Source organism: Schistocerca piceifrons, chromosome 1 (genome assembly GCF_021461385.2).
Source record: "Schistocerca piceifrons isolate TAMUIC-IGC-003096 chromosome 1, iqSchPice1.1, whole genome shotgun sequence".
NCBI classification, from domain to species: Eukaryota; Metazoa; Arthropoda; class Insecta; order Orthoptera; family Acrididae; genus Schistocerca; species Schistocerca piceifrons.
The window spans coordinates 576,525,492-576,552,621 of record NC_060138.1 but is presented as its reverse complement, the minus strand read 5'-3'; the positions used below and the strand labels follow the sequence as shown (position 1 = coordinate 576,552,621).

Sequence of the window (27,130 nt, the reverse complement as noted above, 5' to 3'; positions counted from 1 at the left end):
TTCGTTGAAACTCAACGCGCAAGGCTGGTCTTCTCAACTTTCTCTAAAAATATCCAACAATGACCTTGGAGTCCAGACAACAGTCATCATTTGTTCCAACATGCACCAAAATCTGCAGTTGGTTGCACCCTGTTCCCTCAACGGCTGCCAGAATGGGCTCTTCAGCATACTGAATTAGGCCCCCAAGCATACATGCTAACTACATCTGGTTATCCTATCCTGTCCCTTGCTGCCATTTCCCTAAGGAGTACCATCATTTTCTGTATGTTTGAACTGGCGGGGATTAGTAGACGCCTACCCTTGTGTGTTTGCCTCCAGTCGACATTGGACAAAACTGATAAAGTGAGTCCCACTGGCTCACTTTCTGACCTGGATCGTTTATTTCATGTAAAGGAGAATTCAAGGAACAGCTGCATTGCAAAGACGGCAATGCACATGTGCAGTATTTGTCCAAAACTAAGGTGTAAGCATGGCTACTACAAGGATAGTACACTGCAATATGACAATGAGTTACAAAAAACAATTGCTCTTCAAAATAGTCGAAAGCAGATAGACTTACCTTGGCTACTCATGGATCCTTGAATCTTGTTTCTGTACCAGTTGGAATAACCACATCTATGAAAATGAAACTAAAATGTAATTGGATAGATAAAAAATCTACTCACCAAGTGGCGGCAGAACACACACATAAGAGAAGATTATAACCAGGAGAGCTTTCAGAGCCAGTGGCTCCTTCAGCCAGAAGTGTTGAAGGGGAAGGAAGAGGGGAGAATGAAAGGGACTGGAGAGGTCTAGGAAAAAGAATTGATTTGGGAAACGTCACCCAGAACCTTGGGACATGGAAGGCTTACCAAATGGGATGTGAAGGGAGGACTGACTGTTGGTCTTTCCTTCTCATCCTGTCTGGTAAGTCTCACTCGATCTGTGGTCCTGGGTGACTTTTCCAAAATCCACCCCTTTTACTAGACCTCTCCAGTCCTTTTCCTTCACCCGTCTTCCTTCCCTTCAAACCTTCGGTCTGAAGAAGGAACCACTGGCTCTGAAAGCTCACCTGATTATAATCTTCTTTTATGTGTTCGTCCTGCTGCCTCTTGGTGAGTAGATTTTTTATCTATCCAGTTAGAGCTAGTAGTTTATAAAAGAACTGTAATTAGTTGTGCAAGATGAGTTTCATGGTGTCTTACACCTAAGCAGGGGAACCTGCAGCAAAATGTGAGATTTTCTGGGATAACATGTTCCACTATTATCATCTTAGGCTGACAAAAGATGTTTGTGGAAGTCGAAAATAAATTTTTGTGGCTACTAAGAAGAGGACTGCATATTGCGTATGCATTTTTTGGATTTATGTGCAGAAATGAAGGGGAAAATGTCAGCACAGTGGATTACCGAGATGTGACGATGAGAAAGTGGTTTTATTTGAAACGCATGGCTTGGGGATACTGTGGACTTCAGAGAAGAAGAGGTGCGGATGACAAAGACTTCACACTGGAAAAAAATAAGATTGTTAAATAAACTCTGACTGACTTATTTACTCATCATCTATATGCCATGCAAAGAAGTACTATGGAGAGACTAGCTACAAGCACATTGTAATAAGTGATCAGTTCACTCTATTTTGTACAGAGTTTTGATAATAGTTCTTTAAATCGTGGTCATGTGATTTCATAGCAAGTTACTAGGAAGTATGAGGTCTCTTACAGCCCTCAATCCTCTGCAGATCAATATGAAGTTCAGCAGTCAAATTATTGGTACTGCTTAGCAGGACCACAGCATTAAGAAAATACATGAAGACAACTAACAAGACTGAATAAGATAACTCTTATTGCATACAGTATCAAGGTGATCGATCAGTACATGTTGTTTGGAGCAGTTCTACTAGTAGAATCCTCTATTAAAACACTTCATTCGGCATCCAAAGTGAAACACATGTATGAGAGGTACTAAACTAAGACCGCTTCAACAGAAAATTTTATAAAATAATGGAAAAATATACAACATTGCCTGTGGCAGCTGATATAAACAACAGAGAAGATAAAGGCAAACACACGCCTTAGTGTCATCTAATATAAGTATTATACTCGAGAAGAAGTTATTTGGTGATTTAATGAAAACCACGTAAATTTGAATTATCACAACATCCTAAACGAAGAAAATTAGTTGGCCATTGCAACCCCATCAACAACCACGATTATTTACATTCTTGAATAACTTCTCAGCTTCTAAGTTAGAAGAAACATTACAGCAACAAAATGAAAGATTGCTGCATGCTGTTTTCGAGCCTATAAGTGCAGCCACTACTTCGGACAGGAGTCAAGCTATGCAACAGCAGTGCAGTTATGCATTGCGATGCTGCAGCTGGTTATCTGACTACACAATGGCTACGCAGCATGTCATCGAGACATCGTTGCAAACAATGACGATATTGGCAGAGCTTTGCAGCTACTGGCACAACAAATTAGGTGAGCTGTACTATGTACCACCTCTAGAATTTGTCTAGTGAATCATTTTAAAATGATTTGTCAAAACTCTTTTGAAGAGTCTGTGGTGGAGTTAATATATTTGTATTAGCAGGGAAGAGCTATCAAGTGAAATTATTGTAAATTAGATTGTATACCAGTCCCTACCCACAGCACGAATTGTGATATGTCAGAAATCTTCAAGCAGATAGAATAAATGTTCAACAGTTTGAAGCCCCAAGAAGCATTGTCTAACAGAATTAAAACCCAAGGGGAAGAATTAAAATGTAGTATCAGGATCCAGGAACAGATGTTATAAGAGGTATACACAGAAGCAGATTAGATTTATGGTTGGGAAGCTACTTTAGAAGTTACCAAAGGATTTACAGATGGAAATAAATAACCAGTGTCAACTAGTTAGAATAAAAATGATTGAACAATTTAGTGAAGTAGAGAATAAAGTACGAAATACCAAGGTGGTAGTCACGAAGAATTGGAAGATATATACAACCAAATCTCAGAAATGCAAGGCTCAGTAACTGCACTAGGACAAAATAGAGACCTGATTAACATTAGTAGTGATACAAAGGCTTAGATCAGTTTGGAGGAAAGACCATAGGAATTTGTAGAAGTAAACGTACAAGAGAAGCTAGAATCTGCTGGCACTACACCTAATTCCAAGGGTGATACAACAGATAGCTAAATGGAAATCCATAAGCTGAGAGAAGAATTTTTTTTTTAAAAAAAAGAAAAAAACTCAAATCAAACTACGAAAAAGGTCAAAAAGAAGTAATATGGGGAGAGCACGTGACTGGTTAGAAGATTTTCAATTAGGAGCAGGAATGAAGTCACCAAAACAGTTACCCAAGTTCAAGCCTGACAGGGAACTGCATCCTACATATTTTATAAGGGTGTTCTCCAGATCATTACCAAAGAAATGGGATGACTCTAAGAAAATATATTTTGCACTCAGTTATATGGTAGGGGTCCAACCCGATAGTTGAGTGGTCAGTGTGGCGGTCAGTCACGCAAAGGGGCCTTTGCTCGATTCCCAGGTGGGTTGGGGATTTTCTCCACTCAGGGACTGTGTGTTGTATTGTCCACATTATTACTTCATCATCAGCAGTGAAAGACAATGGGAAACCACCACTGGAATCACTTCCCTAGACGCTCATGCGGTGGACCTCTCTGACGAGGCTTCCCCCACGATAAGACCTGGGGAAGGCAGAACACAAAGTTCAGCTATATGGTAGGGGGTTCTGCAACATAGAAACAGCCCATTCACAAGAATTCATGTATTGGGATGATTTAAGAAAAACTTAAAAGGAAATATTGATCAACTGGTATGCGAGAGAAACTAATGTTACAATAATTATATCCTATACATTATAATAGCTTGTGGAGTCGTTGTAAGATAGATACGGAAGGGCATTTAACTAGATTTAAATATTTAGACAATACCAAGCTGTGGAAAATCCAATATGGAATGTAACAGTACTATGAAAAGGATGGTAGCTACTCACCATACACAGAAGATGCTAAGTCACAGATAGGCACAACAAAAAGACTGTCAGAAAGTGAGCTTTCGGCCAACAAGGCCTTCATTAGAAATAGTCGCCCCCCCCCCCCCCCCCCACACACACACACACGCAAATGAAATTCACACACATGACCACAGTCTCTTGCTGCTGAGGCTAGACTGTGAGCAGTAGCACATGATGGGATAGGCAACTGGGTGGTGGGAGTAAGGAGGAGGCCGGAGTGGGGAGGGGGAAGGACAGTAGGGTACGGGTGGGGATGGTAAAATGCTACTTGTAGGAGTGTACAGGGACAAGGTGAAGAGAGGGTAGGGCAGCTAGGTGCAGTCAGGACATTAGACAGACGGCAGGGGGGGGGGGGGGGTAGTGGGAAAGGAGAGAAGACCAAGGGTGCATTGGTGGAATAGAGGGTTGTATAGTGCTAGAATTGAAAAAGAAAGGGGGCTAGATGGTTAAGATCAATGACTAACCAAGGTTGAGGCCAGAAGGGTTACGGGAATGTGCGACATATTGCACGTAGAGTTCCCACCTGCGCAATCAAGAAAAGCTGATTTTGATGGGAAGGATCCATATGGCACAGGCTGTGAAGTACTCACTGAAATGAAGAACGTCATGTTGGGCAGTGTGCTCAGCAACGGGTTGGTCCAGTTTTTCCTTGGCCAAAGTTTGTCGGTGGCCATTCACGTGTATAGACAGCTTTTTGGCTGTCATGCCCACATAGAATGCAGCACAGTGGTTGCAGCTCAGCTTCTAGATCACACGACTGGTTTCACAGGTAGCCGTGTCTTTGATGGCATAGGTGATGCTTGTGACCGAACTGGAGTAGGTGGCTGTGGGAAGATGTATGGGACAGGTCTTGCATCTATGTATACTTTAGGGATATGAACCACGAGACAAGGGGTTGAGAGCAGGGGTTGTGTAGGGATGGACAAGGATACTGTGTAGGTTCGATGGGTGGTGGAAACCACTGTGGGAGGGATGGGTAGGATAGTGGGTAGGAGATTTCCCATTTCAGTGCAAGACGAGAGGCATCTGGAACTCCCATAAGCAGCACTTTATCATCTCTCCCCCCCCCCCCCTGCTCCCCCCCCCATCCTTGTATCCTTCCCCCTCCCCACCACACCACTGGTTGCCTCTCCCATCATGCACTGCTGCTCGCAGTCTGGCCTCAGCTGCCGTAGACTGTGGTTTTGTGTGTGTGTATTTCCGAAGAAGGCCCTGTTGGCCAATAGCTCATTTTCTGATAGTCTTTATGTTGTACTTATCTGCAACTCAGTATCTCCGCTATATGGTGAGTAGCGACTATTCTTTTCAGAATAATTAGAATTTTGCCTTGCTAAGATATCAGTGCCAGTACATATGTTGCCACATAATGCAAGAAAGGAAATCTAGTGCAGCAGAGGATGGATGACTGTTAGTGATGTATTGACCTGCATGGAAGCATTAGACACATTTTATAAAGAATGTAATGGAGACATTCAGGAGATAATCGTGGAAATACAAATTCACAAAATAAATGTTTCCCCAATAATTTTGCAAGAAAGCAGAAAACTAATTCATTTTGAGTAAGGAACTGAGGTAACAACCAAAATAACAGATATAGGAGAAAATGAAGTAATACATAATATCGAGAGTAGATAATAATAACACTAATAATGCAATACCTGTAGATACTCATGGCTAATAATGTGGTAAGAAATGGAAACTATTCTGCTACATAATGCAAAACATAGAATGCCTTGGGACAGGGGACAGGATCAAGGACATGACAATATAGTAGTACGCCCATATATAGAAAGATTCATAACCTTTATTCATAAAGAAATGACTGTTAGATGATGAGGAAAGTGTTGGACACAAACCAAAACTTATAATAGTTGGGGGAATTATATGGAAAGAAAGTAGATATTTATATAGACTCTGGCAGTGACATTTCCCTGATATCAACACATACACGCTAAAGAAAGAAGACCTGTGCCCTATACTAGCAGTTATTGGTGTGTATATTGTGGATATTATTGGCAATACAAGTACATTAATTAAACAGGAAACAAGTGTTCCAATAAGTATCAGATAGTTTCAGTTTACGCAAACTATTCTCACAGCGCCTAATACTAATCTACAGGTATTATTTGGTGTAGACTGGTTAGTGAGATATAATGTAATTTTATATTTTGACACAGAATTATTGGTTTTTAAAATTAATAATAATGGAAAAATAATACAAGTTGTAAAACATTGCTTCTGCCACTTTTTCCCCAACATTTGAGGCTCTAATGAAACAAATTGGTTACACAAGTTTCATTCAAAGTATTTTCCATCACTGGCCACTACTTTCTCCCACCTTTCGGGCAGTGTATGAATCCTGCGTCGAAAAAATTATTCATCTTTTGAAGCGATCCATGAATTGATCCAATTTGTGACTTCTTCATGAGATCGGAAGTGTTGGTCAGCCAAGCCATGCACCATTGATCTAAACAGGTGATAGTCAGAGGGAGCAATGTCTGGAGAATACGATGAGTGGGGTAGGCCTTAGGATTTTAACGTTTCCAAGTATGTTTTGGCCTATTTTGCAATGTGGAGTCGAGCGCTGTCATGCTGCAAAATCATTTTATTGTGGCTCTCACTGTATTGCGGACGCTTGTCTTTTAATGCTCTGCTCAAATGCATTAATTGCATTCGATAACGGGCACCTGTGATTGTTTTACTTGATTTTAACACCTCATAGTACATGACACTGAGCTGGTCCCACCAAATGCAGAGCATGATCTTGGAGCTGTGAGTATTTGGTTTGGCCATTGACGTGGAAGCATGGCTGGGATATTCCCACGATTTTTTACATTTAGGGTTATCGTAATGAGCCCATTTTTCGTCCCCGGTCACAATGCGATGCAGAAATCCCTTCCGTTTTTGCCTCTAAATAAATGTTCATAAACACACAAATGCCGTTTAACGTCCCTTGATTTCAGCTCACATAGGACTCAAGTTCCTTCTTTCTGAATCATGCCCATAGCCTTGAGACGTTTTGAAATGGCTTGCTGTGTCACTCCCACTAATCATGCCAGTTCTTCTTGAGTTTGACATGAGTCTTCACTCAGCAGTGTATCCAATTCTGCATCGTTGGAAACATTCTCTCTTTCACCACTATGCCTGTCTATGACGTCAAAATCACTGTTCTTGAAGCGTAGAAACCACTCAGGACACGTTCTTTCACTAACAGCATCCTTACCATATGTACGTGAGAGCATTCAACGAGACTCAGCTGCTGTTTTCTTCATACTGAAACAAAACTGTAACACTTCCCCAAAAAGGAAGAGAATTAGGCTCGTAAACTTACATTTTCAATCAAAAACAACTTTATGATGCATACACAAATCGACTAATGTTTGAATGAGGTTATGTTGACCGAGGTCCAAGCCAACTTCCTGACATCAGCGATTTGTTTCTTTTGACCGCTACTTACCGTTATCGCGACCTATCGGCAAAAGGCAGAAGCAAAGTTGTACACCTTGTACCAGTTAAGATAACTCTGATAATGGACAAACAACATGAAGTGATGCACAGTATATTATTAATTTCAACTCCAAGATTAAACAGCAGAGAAGAAGTTATAATTTATATGCAAATTGATGACACTCAATATCCTTTTAAGAAAGGCATAGGATAAGTACTTCGCATAGGTTTTTATAACAATGCGAAGATGACAGAGAAAAATAATAAGCTGTTAGTAAAAATGTAATAAAAGCCATTGACTAGGCTGAAATAAATAAATCAATATCACATTAAAGTATATATTTGCTATTATGGGAAAGACGTTATGTTAAGGAAGAGACAATATTAAAAGGAAGTGATGCTTTCTTTTATAAACTGAAATAAGTAATAAATGCTTTGCTATTATGGGATAGACGTTATGTTAAGGAAGAGACAATATTAAAAGGAAGTGATGCTTTCTTTTATAAACTGAAATAAGTAATAAATGCTTCTATAAAAATGAAACTGTAATGTATGATACTTCCACTTCACGAATACTGACTGAAGATCATTCATTTGTGTGTGTGTGTGTGTGTGTGTGTGTGTGTGTGTGTGTGTGTGTGTGTGTGCTAAATGGGGGAACCTGTAGCAGAACATGATATTTTCTGGAATAACATTTTCCACTATTATCCTCTTAGGCTAATGAACGGTGTTTGTGGGAGTTGAAAACATATTGTAGCTGTTAAATAACGGATTCCACACTGTGTGTGCACTTTTGGGACATATGCACAAATATGAAGGGCGAAATGTGAGCATACTGTGTTAACAAGATGTGATGACGAGTGTGTCGTTTCGCTTGAAATGGAATTGTTTACATTTTGCCATCACGGCTTTCGGGTGTTGTGGACTTCAGACAAGAGGAGGTCTGGATAACAGCAGTTTTGCACAAGAACAAAGGAACGTTCTCAAATAATCTCGAACTGACTTACTCACTCACCATCTACATGGCATGCGATGAAGTATTATACAAAGACTGGCTATGAGCATGTTGTAATATGTGACCTGCTCACTATGTTGCAATGAATTATAAGAATAGCTAAATACAGAAGAGTTCTTGAAATCATGGTCATGTGATTTTGTAGTGAGTTTCTAGAAAGTACAAGCTCTCTTACATCCCTTGACCCTCTGCAGATGAAGTTCAGGGATCAAATTAGTGACAATGCTTAGCAGGATCACAGCATCAAGAAAATACGAGGCGTGTTTTTTAAGTAAGAACCATTTTGAAATTAAAAAAAAAAAGATGTGCTAAGATATCTCAATAATTTTAGTTTTACATGAAAGCCTGTACCTTAATCTACTTTTCTACATAATTACAGTCAATATTGAGGCACTTGTCATAACGTTGTACCAGTTTTTGAATACCCTCCTCATAGAAGTCTGCCGCTTGACTTGTAAACCACTGCATCACCACTGTTTTGCCTTCATCATCATCATCTTGAAGACGCTGACCGCCCAGGTGTTTCTTCAAATGATGGAACAGATTGTAGTCACTGGGCGCAAGATTGGGGCTGTATGGAGGATGATCTAGAGTTTCCCATAGAAAAGATGTGATGAGATCTTTGGTCTGTGCACATCTGTCAACATTTTTGGTGCCCAACGTGTGCACAATTTTCGGTAATTCAAGTGTTAGGTCACAATGCCATACAAAACACTACGAGGAACATTAGGAAAGTCATCTTGCAAGGAGGAAATTGTAAAGCGTCTGTTTTCTCTCACCTTATTGCCCACTTCCTGCACCAAACTTTCATTAACGATCAAAGGACACCCACTCTTTTGTTCATCATGCACATTTGTGTGGCCATCTTTAAATGCTCTCACCCACTTTCTTACCATTCGATCACTCATAATGTTTCCTCCGTTAACTGCACAGATCTTACGATGAATATCTATCGCTTTTAGGCCTTTAGCTCTAATAAATCTTATAACAGCTTGTACTTCACAGTCGGCGGGACTCACAATTATCGGAGGCATCTTAAACACTCGGTACACAACATAAACAAGGAAGAATCAGACAGTAATGGCGTCAGTGCGTAGACAACAGATGTAGGTACCCAGTCGCGCATGCGCAGAACGCCGACCACAGCGCTACGGCCGCGGTGTGGCAAAATGGTACTTACTTAAAAAACACGCCTCATACATGAAAACAGTCATCAAGATTGAATAAGGTAACCTTTATTACCGACAGCATCAGAATGATGGATCCATACATGAAGTTGGAGGAGTTCTACCACAAGAACCCACTATTAACACACCTCAGCAACCAGAAGAATAACACCTTTTTCTGCCAGTTTGTGTACTGGATGGTATGAAGTGCACTCAGATAGTAAATACATATGAAGCAAAGCCAACAAATATCTCCAAACAAATTTGTAGTATTTGGTAAGTTTCGTCTTAATTGAGTCACTTGATTTAGCAATAATTTTACTATAATATTCTGCAGATTTAAATTTCATTAATTGTCTGTGCTACAATGGAATCAGTTTTAAGTTCACTTGTCTTTTCACCCATCAAAAACGAACAACTGATATCATGAACACTGCATTACACTTGGTGGTACACTATTGTTGACGCAGAATGAGACACGACATTGTATACTTTCACATTGTGTTCCATTCCTAAGACAGGAAGCTATTTCCACAATTGTCTGTTTAGACTACAGCAATTTCCCTACATAAATTGATTAGTATTAATTCTCACTATTTGAAGTTTAAGCAATTTCTGAATGCTGCTGCCAAAACCAAGAATAAGGTAACGTATGCCAATTATATGAATATAAAAAAAGTAATTAAAGGTCTTGGGTATGTCATGTAATGATACTGGTATTTATGCGTTCAATGATTTAGTGTCCACAGAGTTGAGATACATATTGCATAGAATTATATCCCCTGCATTTATTCTTAGTTGAAACACGGTGTTCGTGTCATAGCAAGAACATTTAATTACATTGCAATTATTTAATTAAGTAAGAGCAGTGCTTTTTTTCTAAAAAAAAGTTTGAGGGTACTCCGACATTGGATATAATGCAGCAAAAATTACTTATAACCGAAATATGGGATACCACCCGTCTGCTTCTAACCATAATGTCATCAGCATGTCGAACTAAAAAAAAAAAAGGTATCGGACCCTTCAGTTGACTTACAGCTCAAATGAAGCAGGCAACACCGAGAAACACCCAAACATACAAGAGAATGTGGTACCGAACACTTCGGTTTACATCACCTTGAATGAAGCATGCGATTCCCATCAACCCCTGAACAATAAAAGAAAATGGTATCGTACACTTCAATTGACCTATAATACATCTCAAATGAAACAAGTGAGTCCAATCAACCTTCAACAGTCAATGATATCACTTTTTCCACCAAAAACTGCACTGGTATCGTTCGTATTGCAATTACCAACACTAAAAGATGAAATACAAAATTTACGTCCGTGAAATAAATCTCTGGCACTCTTCCAAGTTCTCAACATCGTAAAAAAATTACTTTGTCGATGAAAAAGATTAGGGGTGTGCATCCCCCAGTGTTCCCCCAGAAAAACAGCACTGAGTAAGAGTATGACAACACCGTGGCAGTGGTAGACATACCGTAACTAACTTGAAAGGCAGCTTCCATGCAATAAACTATCAACATGAAAACATTTTTAAGATTATATGTCACTCACTTTTTCCATCTTGCACAGACTGAAAAGGAAAACACTGAAGGTGGAATTCAATTTGCTCAGCAGAAAAGGAAGGGGTAGTGGGGATATTTCTCTGCATTACTTTAATGTTATATTTATTAATATTAAATTAACACAGTCTGTATTACAAAATAAAAATTGCTGAACAGATAGAGGAACTAATCACATACATCCTTGCTGCTTATGTGTGTTTTGCCTCTCATTGTGGGCCGTAACAAACTACATACTGGAATCATTGTAACAAAACGGTTACCAAATGAATTACTTACAGCTTACAACTGTATTATTATTGTTTGCATCCAGGGAGTTGCATGTAAATGCTTGTAAAATGTTTTACCTGTCTCCCATAGTTCTGTTCTTGAGCTGATTGTGGAAGAAATATTGATGATATTTGCTTTTTCAAGCACACGAAAATAAACTAAATAAGAGTCTTATTACAGTTAACTGCAGTCCTATAAGTTTTGAATTTCTCATTCCACAATTGTGTATAAGAATAAATATTTACCAGCCTATTTTTTTTACATATAATTTCTTTACATATTAAAACTATTCTCATCACTTGACAAATCAGCAGTACTATAAACAAACAAAAAAATATAACTGTTCCAATGGTACAATTTGTAGTGATGTTTGGAGAGTATTTCAATAATATTATTATTCAACTGAATATCTATCTACCATTAACAAGCTGTCATGAAAGTGAAAAAAAGCAGTGTACAACTTGAATCCGCAAAGGACTGAGTACATAAAACTTATGACAGTTGAAGAATTAATACTGTAATAAAGTTGCATTATGAATTTATAAGAACTCTTGACATGTAAGTTTTGTTATATCTTGATTGTCATAATTCTATGTTCACTGATATCACAATTTGCTTCAGTCCACAGAATAAGGTAAATAAAAAAAAAGTAGTTATTTAAAAATTATCATTTCCCTATGGGAGATGAACTGCACAAAAATAATTTTTTTTACATGCGTCTCACTAATTTAACAACTAATTCCATGCAATTTTGTAAGGTTTTATGTAAGAATAATTCACAGCCATTGCATAAAATAATACTACAATGTAGATGTGTTTCTGAACAAATATGAGATTACAAACCTTTAAATCAGACACAAGCTGTGCCGGCACGCATGCAAGAGCATGCAGGAGCGCGCGTGATCTCTCTCTCTCTCTCACACACACACACACACACACACACACACACACACAAAATCAATTTATAAGTTAATTTGTAACAAAGAACATGAAGGCAGTATTTACTGTATATGATATAGCAATGTTGACAACAAAGCATGCTCCTCACATGTGACCAGTCCACACATTCACAGGCCAATGGGTGTACAAATTATGAAACAGTATTTTGAAAAATAAGTTTCAGATAAAATGTGTGCACAGACTGCATGTGTTCCCATGAGTCACACAGATGCACAGTAGAAAATAAAATATTTTAAAACAAGTAATTACAAAGTAAAGCAGTCAAAATCTAAAAAATAAATGAGCAAGCCACTTCTGGCTGCAATTCCAGTCATGAAGTTGACAGAGGAAAGTGTACCAATGGAGTAAGACAAAAGGAATATGTGAAACAACAGACCCCTTTTTTGTTACTTCATTTGGTGTAAAAGAATCATTTAGTGCAACAAATTTCATTTGGGTTGATTATAGTTTCATTTTCTGATAGCTGATGCATTGAATATTCTACTCCAGTAGGTGTTGATTGATTTAAAAATATCTGACATGATACTGAGCAATGTAACCAAACTTGTTCCAAAGCAACCAGTCAGGAAAATTTTTCTTATCTCTGTTCATCCAGCCATACTTCATCTAAAACAATGCTTGCTGCTTGGATACGCCCTTGAAGAAAGAGATACCATATGTTCTTAACTTCTCTGCATAATGATCCTGAGGCAGCAGTTTAATACATCTGATACCAAGAAGTGTGGTGATTTTGACTAGAATTTTCTTGGAAAACACCAAAAAATTATTTATTGTAGAACTCTGTTATATGCTGTCCAATTAAACTGAATGATTAGTAACACATAACTTTAGGATTAAAAAGTAAGCAGTGTGTTTAGTTGTTAATTTAGACACGTGTGATTTAAGGTATACCTCTGTCCATTTCCCTACTAATTTGTAGATACAAAAGAGAAAAAAAAATATCTGTAAAAGTCCGAAACTCACTTATACACAGGCAATATTCCTTCATTTTGTCACAAAAACTTCTAAGTAATACCACTAATTTTTTGATGTAACACTGAAATATAATTGTCTGGAAACTTTTTTTTTCCAAAGAAATGAAACAAATAGGATTTTTAAGGAATGAAATACATTAGTCACCACCACAGAAACACAGCCCTTCCTCAGTACTCAAGGTTTTACTCCTTTCTGGGTGCCAGGGATTACAATATGTGAACATACAAACTAAACCACTTTCGTTACACCTAATCTTCACAACCTCAAAAGTGCACAACATTGCAAATTTCAGCACTAGGGCTGTATGGTACTTAAAACTCTCTCTCATCTACTTCAGGAGAGTAAATAAAGTTAAATACTGTTAAATAATTCATTCATTTCACAAATTTGTATGATAAAACTCAGCAAGGATCAGGCTAGAGAAAGAATCCCTCAATCTCCTTTCAATAAGATAAATGGAACCACACACAACTAAGCAGAATGTCTTTATTAAATAAAGGATGCTCCTATAAAATTCTGCTTTATTGGGTAAATATATAGCTTTACAAAGGCAATTATATCTGCTTCATATGTGTAAGCCTCTTGATTTTTCAGCATATTACACTGCCGATGCAGGATTTAAGAACAGAAAACGTACACTTAAGTGTAATGAGGAGATGGTAAATTGCCTGCCATTACATCAGTTATGTGGATATATTTCATAGCTCCTCAGGTAGGTATGACAATGAACTTAATATGTCGATTGATAGAAGTGATACTTCTCATTACTAAAACAAGAGAAAATAAGCTAAATACCTTGGGCTCTAAATCATGCCAAAATCTACAATACTGCAAAAATTGTTTGGTTTCTTGTAAAAATCTTCTGCTCCTTTAATATCAGTGTATCCACTTTTTGAAAAAATTGCATCACAAATATAACCAACACAAAAACAAATTTAAACTGACTTTTTTTAGAAAAGTTTGTATCACCAACTCCTCTTTCTTAACATAATATAACCGAAAGATTAAATTTGCATCTGAAATCCTGAAGTACAAGCCAAAGCTAGTGAATGTACAAGAAAGCAAAATAAGAGTGTACAAAATCATACAATATCCAAGCTGAAGACGAAATCTCATTATGCCATAGAAAAATGAACATTTCCACTCCAATTATGTTACTTGACAAATATAGTTTAATTCAGAAGAACTAGCAGATAGATTGAAAGTGTTTGTTGTTCCCTCCTGTTGATGGGTCTTTTACAGTAATAAAACTCCTTATGACAAAATGTTAATGTAACACACGTCTAGGAAGCTTTAAAATCATTATTAGCAAGAAATGAAACTTCTGCAGTCATATACAAACATGATAAATTATCATGAACACATAAACATTTTCTCATATCTCTCAGTTTCATTTCAATAAAGAAAATTATTACTGTCACTACTTAAGCGAGAAAACTATATACTTAAACACAGGTATGTTGACTCAGATGTTGGAAAACAAAAGAAAAAAAGATCCTTACAAGATTTTGAATAGAGATATGGGTATTCAATACCAAGGCACATGAAAGACAGACTGAATCAAAAGGAAAATGGATTAGGTACACAGTTGCAAATGCAACATCAGTATCTGAAGTATGTTATCCCCTACACAAAACAAGTGGGAACAAAGGAACAAAATAAACCGCTTACAAAGAATGAAAAAAATATTTTCTACAGCATGTTTCATTGTGCTAAAGGTAGGGTAGTGTGTATGTTCTTGCACTTTTACCCTTCATAATAAAGCTATTGTTACTGTTCCTCATTTCTCATCAGGGAGGATGCTTAAGCTGTAGAACCTTGAACAAATATCAAATTTAGGCTTTTGAATGTTTTTGTTAGCTACAGTGCTTCAGTCAGAGCGCAAGTGGAATCTATTTTCAATTCCTATTTATATAAAAACAAGAACACTGTCTGAAGTCATTCATGTGAGGCGTATGCAATGGTAAATAGTGAAACTATTATCACTACTTTAGTGTGTGTTATTTTTCTAATAAATTCAAAGCTGAATAAATCCACATTAAAGTGGTCTCACAACTGTAAAGCACATAAGTCATACACATTAAAAAAATCACATTTTGTTAGCTAAAGATTCACTTCTTTTTTCTTCCTTTGCGACGGCTGCGACCTTGATCAGAACGGTTGCCACCTACTTCGCCATTGCTTGAATGACTGTAAAGATTGTTCAGAAAATTCTCCAAGTCAGCTTCACTGAAAAATGTTAAGATGAACACAACTGAAAAGTTTATTCACTTTTTAATTTGTGTGTACATTAACAAATTGAAAATACAGTTACACATAGACAAATTTTTTCCCCATGCATTAAGATAAAGCTATCATCAACCCAAAGATTGGTCTGAACACCACAATGCTTTACTAGTCATGACCCTATTGCAGGTGGTGTGTTTATGACCCATGAACCAACACAGCCAGCCAGTTATAGGCAGGCCCACAGTTTAATGTGGACTCCAAACCACAGCGCAACTTGGCATTTTTTACTTTAATCAGTCACTGACAGATGTGAAATAAATGATAAATGACAAACAAAAAGCCTTGAACCTTCATATTTGCAGTCTGGCATGTATCAACTGAGTCACATGCCCAGGCACTACAAGTAAGATTCTCAACACTGAGATAAAATGACAAGCTATTTTTTGTCAACAGACCAGTGATACAAAAGCACAGTTCCATTCTTTAACACTAGCAGAACTTTACAGTTGTCTATTATGTACTCCAGAGTCTGGTGTCTATCCACATGTGTAAAAATTATTTCTTTAAACCAAATATTGAAAAAATGGAGTTGGCACAACAGTTCACCAACTGTTGAAAAGACAGATATCTACAAAATCTATAAACTTTAGCAATACATAGATACATTATGAGAACAAGGTGAAATTTCTCAATTTGCTTATGAGTAAGGGTGTTCTTTTAGTTTAAAAACTCACTGATTATTTTATGTAATCCTTTTATGTCAAGGCACTTTTTCTACAGTTTATCCCTGAAGTGCAATTCTGAAAGAGCACAAAAATGCCTTCACTGAAATCAAAACTTTTTGTAGCCATAAATTTCTTCAGATGTGACAGTATCTGGAAGTAAGAGGACACAAATCTGCAGCATAGAGTGGATGTTCCAACAATTCGCACTTCTAATTTCTCAGTATTTTCCCCCAATGTCAAGGGCTTTTGTAGGAGATCCAAATGGAAGGGACTATTAATTTGTGGTGATTTTAATGTAAATTTTTTGAAGAAATCTGACAGAAAAAGTGATCTAAAGGTGCTTTTAGCCACTTATAATTTAATATCACACACAAATTTCCCTACAAGAATTCCTCAAGACAATTCACACAATAAGCAGAAGTTAAACCTATTCATGCCTACCCTACAGTAAATGGATTTCAGATCCTGATGCACTATAACATCATGTAACTTAGATCCATATATAGTTTAGAACCACTCTAAGAAAATAATGAGGCTGAGTAATGACAGAACTACAGCATACTTTATTAAAGTTTAAAAAATGCTCACTGAGGTGGAGTTTAATCAACACATTTATATTTCTCAATAGGTTTGTATCCATTGTTAAAATAGTTTTCCTAAAAATATAATTAAATGTCATAGTGGGAAGCCTTTAAAGAAACCTTGGATCACGTATCAGCTTCTCATAAGGAAAAAAAGGACTTATACAAAAGAACAAGTAAAAAGCCAGAAATACTCATATTATAAATAATGTAGTACTTTGACATATCAACAAATGTAAAAAAGCCACAATTATATCCAACTTGTCAGAAACTGACAGATCAGACAGTAAAATCAATCAAAATGGAATGATTTTAAGAGAGATACAGAAAGAAGTCATAGAAGATGATTTTATTGTTACTAAAGAAAACACAAGCATTGTAAAAGACAGTTCATGTGTAGCAGATATTTTTTATGATTTAGTTTTTAACAGTATACTGAAGGAGCAATGCAGAGGACATTTAGTGAAATAAAAATTAATCTCACACCCATATCCAAAATACTTAAGTTCATATAGGGTGGATAATGTGCCTAATAAGGTACTAAATAGTTGTGGCCCCGCGATATACAACGTTCTTTGTCACTTATGTGTTTTCCAAGATAAATTACTATATGGCATTGTTAGGCTTCCCTACAACAAGGATGACATCCAATATGTCAATCAGTACCGCCCAGTGTCACTCCTTACATTATTTTCCAAATTTTTTAAAAAGATAACATACTCCAGAGTTGTCGCCCACCTACGTATTAATATGATTCTTATACAGTCACATTTCAAATTTCAAAGTGGCCACTCTAGTGAGTTGGCTGTTTATACATTTACTGAGCACATAATAAAATCTTTAAATCACAAAATATAACTAGCTGGGACCTTCTGTGACTTACTGAAGGCATCTGATTTTATCAATCATAATATCTTATAAAAGAAATTAAGTTTTTTAATGAAATATGTAGTTCCACATATGCCTGGTTTTGTTCTTATGGAAAAAAAGAAAACAGACTGTGAGAAGTTAACCTATGCTTTTCAAGTAATACAAAAGAGGATGCCATATCACCTGCTTGGGGAGAAATTACAATGACAGTCCTCCGCATTTGCTCATTGGGCCACTACTGCTGCTTTAGGTTAATAATCTGCCATCTTTATTTGAATCAGGAGCCACAATTATTCCAGTTTGCAGATGACACAACCATCGTTCTGAATCCAAGAAAAGGCATATCAACAGAGAAAATAGAAAAATAAGTTCTTGTAAAAGTTACTGAATGGTTTTTGCATAAATGGGCAAACTCCTATTAAATTAGTATAAAGTAAAAGCTTAAATTCCACATTCTGGCCCTAGACAAGCCAAATGGATCCGACAGACTGCTGTGTCATCCTCTGCCAATGGTGTCATCAGAAGCAGTATAGAGGGGACTGTGGTCAGCACACTGCTCCATTTCTTATTCTGGGAACCACTACTAATTGATCGAGCAGGTCCTCAGTTGACCTCACAGTCCTCTCACCAAGGAAAAACTTGCGGCAGTACCCCCAATGGATGTCAGCCATGCTGGCCACTTAGCTACAGAGGCAGACATTATGCTAGACACCAACAATAGGTAATAAACAGGGTAGAAAATAGTTAGTCCTTCGACTGCATATTGATGAAAACTTAAAGAGGAAAAACCATATACTAAACCTGCTAAAATATTTGTTCTGCTACTTTTGTCACAAGTACAAGGTGTGTTTTTTAAGTAAGGTCTGTTTTGTTGTAGACACTAGTAGTTTGCATGCATACTGCAACGAGCGTGTGTGTCGTGTACTGGCATGCCTCGGGAACAACTGTGCTCAGTTTCAGCTCTGTAGCTAACCTGTATGGTTCTGTTCTGTGCTTTCAAAATGTCTAAGACTATCAACTCGCCCACTGTGTGTGAGGTTCGCTCAGCGATATGGTTTTTGTCAGCAAGGAAACTGCCTGCATCGGAAATTCATCGACAGATTTGCAAAGTATATTGTGATACTGTTATGAGTGAAAGCAAAGTGCATAAGTGGGTACGAGAATTCAAAGATGGCTGTGACAACAGCCATGATAAGGACCGCTCCAGTTGCCCTTCTTTGATTACAGACGATTTGGTGGCTTCAGTTGAAGTGAGGATTCGTGCGAACAGGCGCTTCACAATAACAGGTCTCTCAAGCAAGTTTCCTGACGTGTCAAGATCACTGCTTTACAACATTGTTTCTGAACACCTAAAGTTTAGGAAACTGTGCTCCTGTTGGGTCCTGAAACTCCTAACAGAGGACCACAAAAACCAAAGATTTGAGTGTGCAATGAAGTTCTTGACTTGTTATCACGAAGAAGGTGATGGCTTCTTGAGTCAGATCGTAACTGGAGACGAAACAGGGGTTTCGCATATCACGCCCCAATCGAAGCAACAGAGCATGGAATGGAGACACACACACTCTTGTAAAGGTGAAGACCAAACAGACTCTGTCCCAGTGCAAGATCATGGCATCGGTGTTTTGGGATAGGCATGATGTTTTGTTGGTCGACTTCATGCAACGTGGAACCACTATCAATGCAGAAGCATACTGCCAAACCCTGAGAAAGCTACTCAGGGCGATTCAAAACAAAAGACACGGCATGCTGACAAAGGGAATAGTCCTTATCCATGACAATGCAAGACTTCACACTGCAGGTCAGACCCACGATTTATTGGATAGTTTTGGCTGGGAAGTTTTAGACCACCCACACTACAGTCCTGATCTTGCGCGGAGCAATTGCCATCTGTTCCTCCATCTCAAACAACACCTCAGTGGCAACCATTACAATGACGACAACATGAAAACGGCAATGAACTCTTGGTTATTGGAGCAGGCGGCAAGTTTTTATGAAGAGGGCATTTTAAAATTAGTTGAGAGGTATGATATGTGTTTGAACAAACTTGGCAACTATGTCAAAAATTGTGTGAAATATGTACTTTCTGAAAATAAATTTACTTTTTTGAATAACCTTTCATTGTGACTTATGTTCAAATGGACCTTACTTAAAAAAACATGCCTCATATAATTGCCAACTTTGGGGATTCAGAAGTCAGGAAGTTAATAATACACTTTGCACATTCTCATTCACTGAAGCCTCATAAGACAGTATTCTGGAGAAACCACTAACTTAGCTAAAAAGTATTCATTGTACAACAGAAATTAATTAGACAGTGGCAAATCCAGGATGGAATGTAACAATATTTAGAAAAGGATAGTTGCTACTCACCATATAGTGGACATTCTGAGTCACAGGTAGATACAACAGTTCAAATGGACCTTACTTAAAAAACATGCCTCATATAATTGCCAACTTTGGGGATTCAGAAGTCAGGAAGTTAATAATGCACTTTGCACATTCTCATTCACTGAAGCCTCATAGGACAGTATTCTGGAGAAACCACTAACTTAGCTAAAAAGTATTCATTGTACAACAGAAATTAATTAGACAGTGGAAAATCGAGGATGGAATGTAACAATATTTAGAAAAGGATAGTTGCTACTCACCATATAGTGGACATTCTGAGTCACAGGTAGATACAACAGAAAGACTGATGGAAACGAGCTTTTGGTCAACAACGCCTTCTTTGAAATTAGACCACACACACACACACACACACACACACACACACACACACACACACAAGACCACGGTCTCCGTCAGCTGAAGCCAGATTGTGACCAGCAGCGCATGATGAGAGGCAACTGGATTGGGGGGGGGGGGATACGGAGTAGCATGGGGGGGGGGGGGGTAGCAGGAATGGGAACAGGGAGGCCTAGATGGGTAAGGACAATGATTAATGAAGGTTGAGGCCAGGAGGGTTATGGAAACGTATGATACATTGCGGGGAGAGTTCCCACATGCGCAAATCACAAAAGGTGGTGTTGTTGAGAAGGATCCAAAAGGCACAGGCTGTGAAGCACTCACTGAAATAAAGAACATCATGTTTGGCGATGAGTTCAGCAACAGGTTAATCCAACTGTTTCTTGGCCACAGTTTGTGGGTGGCCATTCATGGGGACAGACAGCTTGGTTGTCATGCCCATGTAGAATGCAGCACTGTGTTTACAGCTTAGCTTGCAGATCTCATGACTGGTTTCACACATAGCCTTGCCTTAGATGGGATAGGTGATGGTTGGTCAGTTGGTTGATTTGGGGGAGGGGACCAAACAGTGAGGCCAACAGTCCAATCAGAATAGGTAAGGATGGGGAAGGAAGTTGGCTATGCCCTTTCAAAGGAACCATCTCAGCATTTGCCTGGAGTGATTTAGGGAAATCATGGAAAACCTAAATCAGGATGGCCAGATGCGGGTTTGAACTGTCGTCCTCTTGAGTGTTAGTCCTGTGTGCTAACTGCTGTGCCACCTCGCTTGGTTCATCGGGTGTTGGGAAAGGTAGTGTTCAATACCCATAAGACCATGGGCATTAGGGATGTTTGTGTAACAGGAGGCGTCGTCAGTAATGTCGAGCAGGTCACCATGTGGTAAAGGAAGAGGAACTGTGGAGAGTCGGTGGAGGAAATGGTTGGTATGTTTTATATAGGAGGATGGGTTGCAGGTAATAGGCTGAAGGTGCTGGTCTACAACAGCAGACATTCTCTCATTGGGGGCCAGTAACTGCCAGAAAGGGTCAGCTGGGTGGTTGAGTTTATGGACTTTAAGAAGCATATAGAAGTGTGGGGAGTAGCAGGGGTGAGGAGAGAGATGGACACCGGGGAGAGGTTCTGGGATGGGCCTAAGGATTTGAGGAGACACTGGAGATCCTGCTGGATTTTTGGAATAGGGTCACTGTGGCAGGATTTGTAGGTGGATGAGTCTGACGGCTGCTGGAGTCATTCTACCAGTTAATTCTGGTGGTTCAAAACAGCAGTGGTGGAGCCTTTGTCAGCAGATAGGATTACAAGGTCAGAATCAGTTTTTAGATGGCGGATTGTGGTTCTTTCTGTGGAAGTAAGGTTAGTTTGCATGTTTAGGGATTTAGGGAATGATGAAGAGGCAAGGTCTGAAGTTAAGAAATTCTGGAACATTAACAGGGATGGTTTGGTGACAGTAGGGGTGGACCATGGTGTTGGATGGAGGGCTGAACTGAGTCAGGCAAGGTTCAACACTGATTTTTATATATATATATATATATATATATATATATATATATATATATATATGTGTGTGTGTGTGTGTGTAATTTTTTAGAAGGCTTTGGTGGCTTAAAGCTTAGTTTCCTACAGTCTTTTTGTTGTGCCTATCTGTGACTCTGCAACTATGGTACGTAGCAACTAATATTGTTACTTTCTATATTGGAGTTTCCATTGTTTATTTTTGTCTGGCAGCTTTTCTTCCATCCTAACCCAATGCTGTTTTCCTTTGTTGCTACTTTCTAATGCGTTACTATACTCAGTGTCCATCCTGCTTTCTCTTCTTTCCTGTGTTTCTCTTGTCACCTTACAAATTGAACTGCACTCTTTAATTATGAGGCAAACTTATAAACTATATCAGCAGTGCACAACAGACGGCTGTAAGACCATGCTAATTGTTGGTACAGCATCTCAAGTCCCACATTATTCCCATAGATAGCATTAATCCTATATCTGCAAACTGATCACGCTTCCTGTGTCACTCTCACATATTTCTGCATGTTATTTCCCGTACCCTTACTGAGCTACATGAATTTGTATCTCATCCTACCAACCCCGCCCCATCCCCCCACTCCTTCTCTTCTCTATTCCAGTTCTCACCTACTAACTTCACCCAATCACATTTGCCATCCCCCTTCTTCACTTATTCACCCACAGACCTGCAGCCCACATTAAAATCTTTGTATTTATTTTTGTCTCACTGTACCTTTGCGCCAATTTTATTTGATTTTTGCCTTACACTATCGGCCTAATCCCTTGATTTAATCTAGTGTTTGGGTGTATTTTTATAGTTTTTTTTTTACAAATTTTTCCGCACATAATTTTATGTTATTTATGTCTTCTTATACCTTTTTATCAACCACCATCGATCCCTGCTCCTTCCATCTGCGACAATACACGAAAGTTGTGTTATTCCTGGTCAGAACCCAACCCCACATACGGTTCATGGAATCTCTTACCATCTCTGGCTGTCACCCTTCCTTCCAAGATGACTTCATCTGTTCAGATTCCGCTGATTCTTAATCCTCACCAACACAGTCCCGCAAAACCACATCAGTCAGTCCCAAACCTCCATGCAATACCTTCTCTCCACCCACAAAATTCTTCTGCTGTGCAATTTCAAGTTCCTGGAACCCAAACAGACAAACTCTTGACCCCCAGGAACTAGAGCAACATGCACAGCACCACCTCAAAAAACCCTCCACCCTGTTCACTTCCTACTCCCACCTTGGACTACCTATATTCACCACCTTTACAATGACCTCTAAACCTCTCTCACTTTACCTCATAGCTGACAAATACTGTCTCACAGACCTACTACATTTACCCCACCCTCAAAAACTCCCTCCCACCACCACACAGAAACCAGAACCTAAACAGACCTGAAACACAGTCATGAACCTTTCTTCCAAGTGCCGTAGCCCCCCCCCCCCCCCCCCCTCCCCAGAGGTATCAGTCCTTTCCAAAGGGTTCACCTTTTGCCTCACTTCCGAATTGTATCATGCAGGGATTCTTAAAGACCTTCTCTCCTTCTCCCGGTCCCTACAGTGCAAAACATTCGCCACGAACCCTACCAATCAGAATCAACCAGAAACCAATATTAAACCCTATCTGACTCATTTCACTCCTCCATACAAGTGTGATCACTCCCACTGCCCCCTAATCAACTCCTGTTAACTTACCAGAATTTTCTTAACCTTCTTCCTTGCCTCACCATCATTCTCCAAATCTCTCAACATGCAAACTAACCTTACATCTGCAAAAACTGATCCTGACCTTATAATCCTACCTGCTAACAAAGACATCACCACTGTTGCTGTTTTGAAGTACAAGGATTACGTGACAGAAGGATTCTGCCAACTCTCAGATTCGTCCACCTATGAACCCTTCCACAGAGAACCCATTACAGAAATCCAGAAGCATCTCCAGTCTCTCAACAAATCCTTAGGCCCGTCGCAGAACTTCTCTGAGTAATCCATTTCTCTCCTCACCCCTGCCCCTACCCACACTCATACCTCCTACATGCTTCCTAAAGTCCACAAAATCAACCACCCAGGATGCCCCATTGTGGCAGTTACTGGGCTTCAACCGAGTGGATCTCCGCTCTTGTAGACCAACACCTTCAGCCTATTACCCACAACCTATCCTCCTATATAAAAGATACCAACCATTTCCTCCACAAACTCGCCACAATTCCTGTTACTTTATCACATGGTGCCCTGCTTGTGACTCTTGATGAAATCTCCCATTGCACTAACATCCCTAATGCTCATGGTCTTACTGCTATTGAACACTACCTTTCCCTATGCCTAACGATTTCAAAACCAACCACCTCCTTCCCAGTCAGCATGACAAACTATATCCTCCCCCACAATTACTTCTCCTTTGAAGGAATTACCCACAAACAAAGCTGGGATACGGCTATGGCCACCATCCTGTACCAACCTAGTCATGGGCCATCCAGAGGAATCCTTCCTGAACACCCCTCACCTGGTTCTGATTCACTGATGACATCTCTGTGATCTGGATCGAGGGTGAGGACACCCTATCCAAATTCCTCCAGAACCTCAACACCTTCTCTCTCATTCACTTCACCTGGTCCCACTCAACCCAGCATGCCACTTTCCTCGATGTTGACCTCCACCTCAAGTACCTTTGTCCATACCAAACCTACCAACCACCAGCAATACCTCCACTTTGACAGCTACCACCCATTCCATACCAAGAAGTCCCTTTCATACAGCCTAGCCACCTGCTGTCGTCACATCTGCAGTGAAGAGCAGTCCCTCTCACTGAGGCCTTCACAGATTAATAGATCTACCATGCCTTATCGTTCCAATCACCCACTACCTCCCAAAGTCCCACTGCCTAGCCACAGAGGAGCATTTCCCTCACGAGTCAGTACCACCCAGGACTGGAGCAACTGAATTACATTCTCCACCTGGGTTTCAGCTACCTTTCATCCTGCCCTCAAATGAGAAATGTCCTACCCAAGACACTTCCCACCCATTCCCCAGTGGTATTCGGCCACCCACCAAACCTACACAATATCCTTGTCCATCCTTAAACAATCCATGCTCACAACTCCTTGCCTCATGGTTCATATCCCTATAATAGATCCAGATGCAAGACCTGTTCTGAACATTCTCCCACCATTACCTACACCAGTCTGATCACAAACATCACCTACCCCATCAAAGGCAAGGCTACCTGTGAAACCAGTCATTTGGTCTACAAGCTAAGCTACAACCAATGTGCTGCTTTCTATGTGGGCATGACAAACAACAGGTTATCTGTCTGCATCAATGGCCACTAACAAAGTGTGGCCAAGAAACAGCTGGATCACACCATTGCTGAGCAAGCCACTGAGCACGACATTCTTCATTTCAATGAGTGCTTTACAGCCTATGTCATCAGTTTCCTCCCCACCAACACCAGTTTTTCTTAATTGAGCAGGTGGGAACTCTCCTTGCAATATGCTGTAAATTCCCATAACAGTCATGGCATGCACACCTGCTTGTTTGTGTGTGTATGCTGCCAAATTTCAAAGAAGCCCTTGTTGGCCGAAAGCCCATTTTCTGACAGTGTTTTTGCTGTGCCTATCTGCGACTCAGCATCTCTGATATGTGGCGAGTAGCAACTATCCTTTTGACAGGAAAGGAATTACATTTGTGTGTGTGATTCACACACACGTCTTGCAGGTAGCTCTATAAGCACGTAGAACATTAACCCAAGCCGTACAGAACATTAACTCACTTATGAAATTTGTTTTCAATAATCCATCTGAGTTTCAGAGTAACAGATATATTCACAAGTACAACAATAGAAGGAGAAGTGATCTGCATTACCCTTTAATGAATCTCAATTTGGAATTGCTTTATATCCAATAGTCCCAGAAGACATTTGGGATCTTGTGACTGTGAATTTGTTTGGTCCACTGCCTCACAGCCACAGAGGAAAGGCATACATTTTTGTGATGGTTGAATGTTAGTTGGCATTGGTGAAACTATTGTCATTATTTTAGAATGCAGGGAAAACCAACAAGTTGTATTTCAGTTTTAGATCTCAGCTCACTGCACAGATATTCACACCATTTTAGCTTGGCAAAATGTACACCATATATTGATTTCTACATACAATCTGCAAGAAAATCCAGAGGAATTATGCGTGAACTAGGTTGACTTTGCAGAACCTATTCTGCAAAAAGGAAAGTGCATGAAGTTAATTGAGGAATTTGAGAGGGTGCTGAATGAACTGACCCATTCAGTTATGAAATTGGCCCCCGTAGAAGTAGTAGGACATAAACCTGAAGGAAATCACTCCCAAAATGGGTAAACTCGCCTCCGTATTGACCTGACACACAAATACAAACAACAAATACAAGAGAATGTTTGGTCAAGGAAGGAGCAAAATGGAAGAAATGAAGGGAACACCGGAACAGCCATAGGAATAGCATAAAAAGTCAGGAAGTAGTAGAACAATTATGTCCACTATATGAAGGACCCTTTGTAGTTATCAACACGCTACACTCCAAGGCAATGGTGCTAGCCAATCCCACTGCTGGAAAGATCAAAGGAATGTTTAGCACACAACATGCACAATTATTTGTAGGTCAGAAAACAAAAGTAGAAGGACTACAAAAACAATACCAAAGTGTTGGGCACTGAAGCATCTTTGTGATCTTCAAACCACAGTTGCACACTTGGGAATAAACTTTTGGTGATGTAATAATTTGAAAGGATATTTTTCAAGCAAGTCTCACAAATACCCACATTAATTTTATTTATTGAGAGGTACAATATTTTCCTTGATTTTGTAAGTAATAATTCTGACGGATGTAGTGGACTGGTGGGAAATCATGTACTGTAGTAGCATATAAATGAACAAGCATAATGAATTTCACTTTAATGTGAAGAGTGATATCACCACCTTCTTGAGAATTGAAGTCATGCCTAGCTGGGATCCTAGTTTCTTTACCTTATATTTTGTTGTGATTTGTCTGTCTTAGATGGCTGGCTCTGAGCACTATGGGACTTAACATCTATGGTCATC

At 39.2% G+C, this 27,130-nt stretch overlaps 1 protein-coding gene across 2 annotated transcripts in view; it reads right to left on the bottom strand.

Moving 5' to 3' along the window:
* Positions 1–11,284: 11,284 nt before the first annotated feature.
* The window catches only part of LOC124802050, a 196,465-nt gene continuing 180,619 nt past the window's right edge, over positions 11,285–27,130 (bottom strand). For both annotated transcript variants that reach the window (XM_047263119.1, XM_047263120.1), the window contains exon 10: positions 11,285–15,630. In XM_047263119.1, coding sequence (XP_047119075.1) covers positions 15,513–15,630 — 118 coding nt within the window. In that variant the 3' untranslated portion in view covers positions 11,285–15,512. The remainder of the gene's footprint in view (positions 15,631–27,130) is intronic.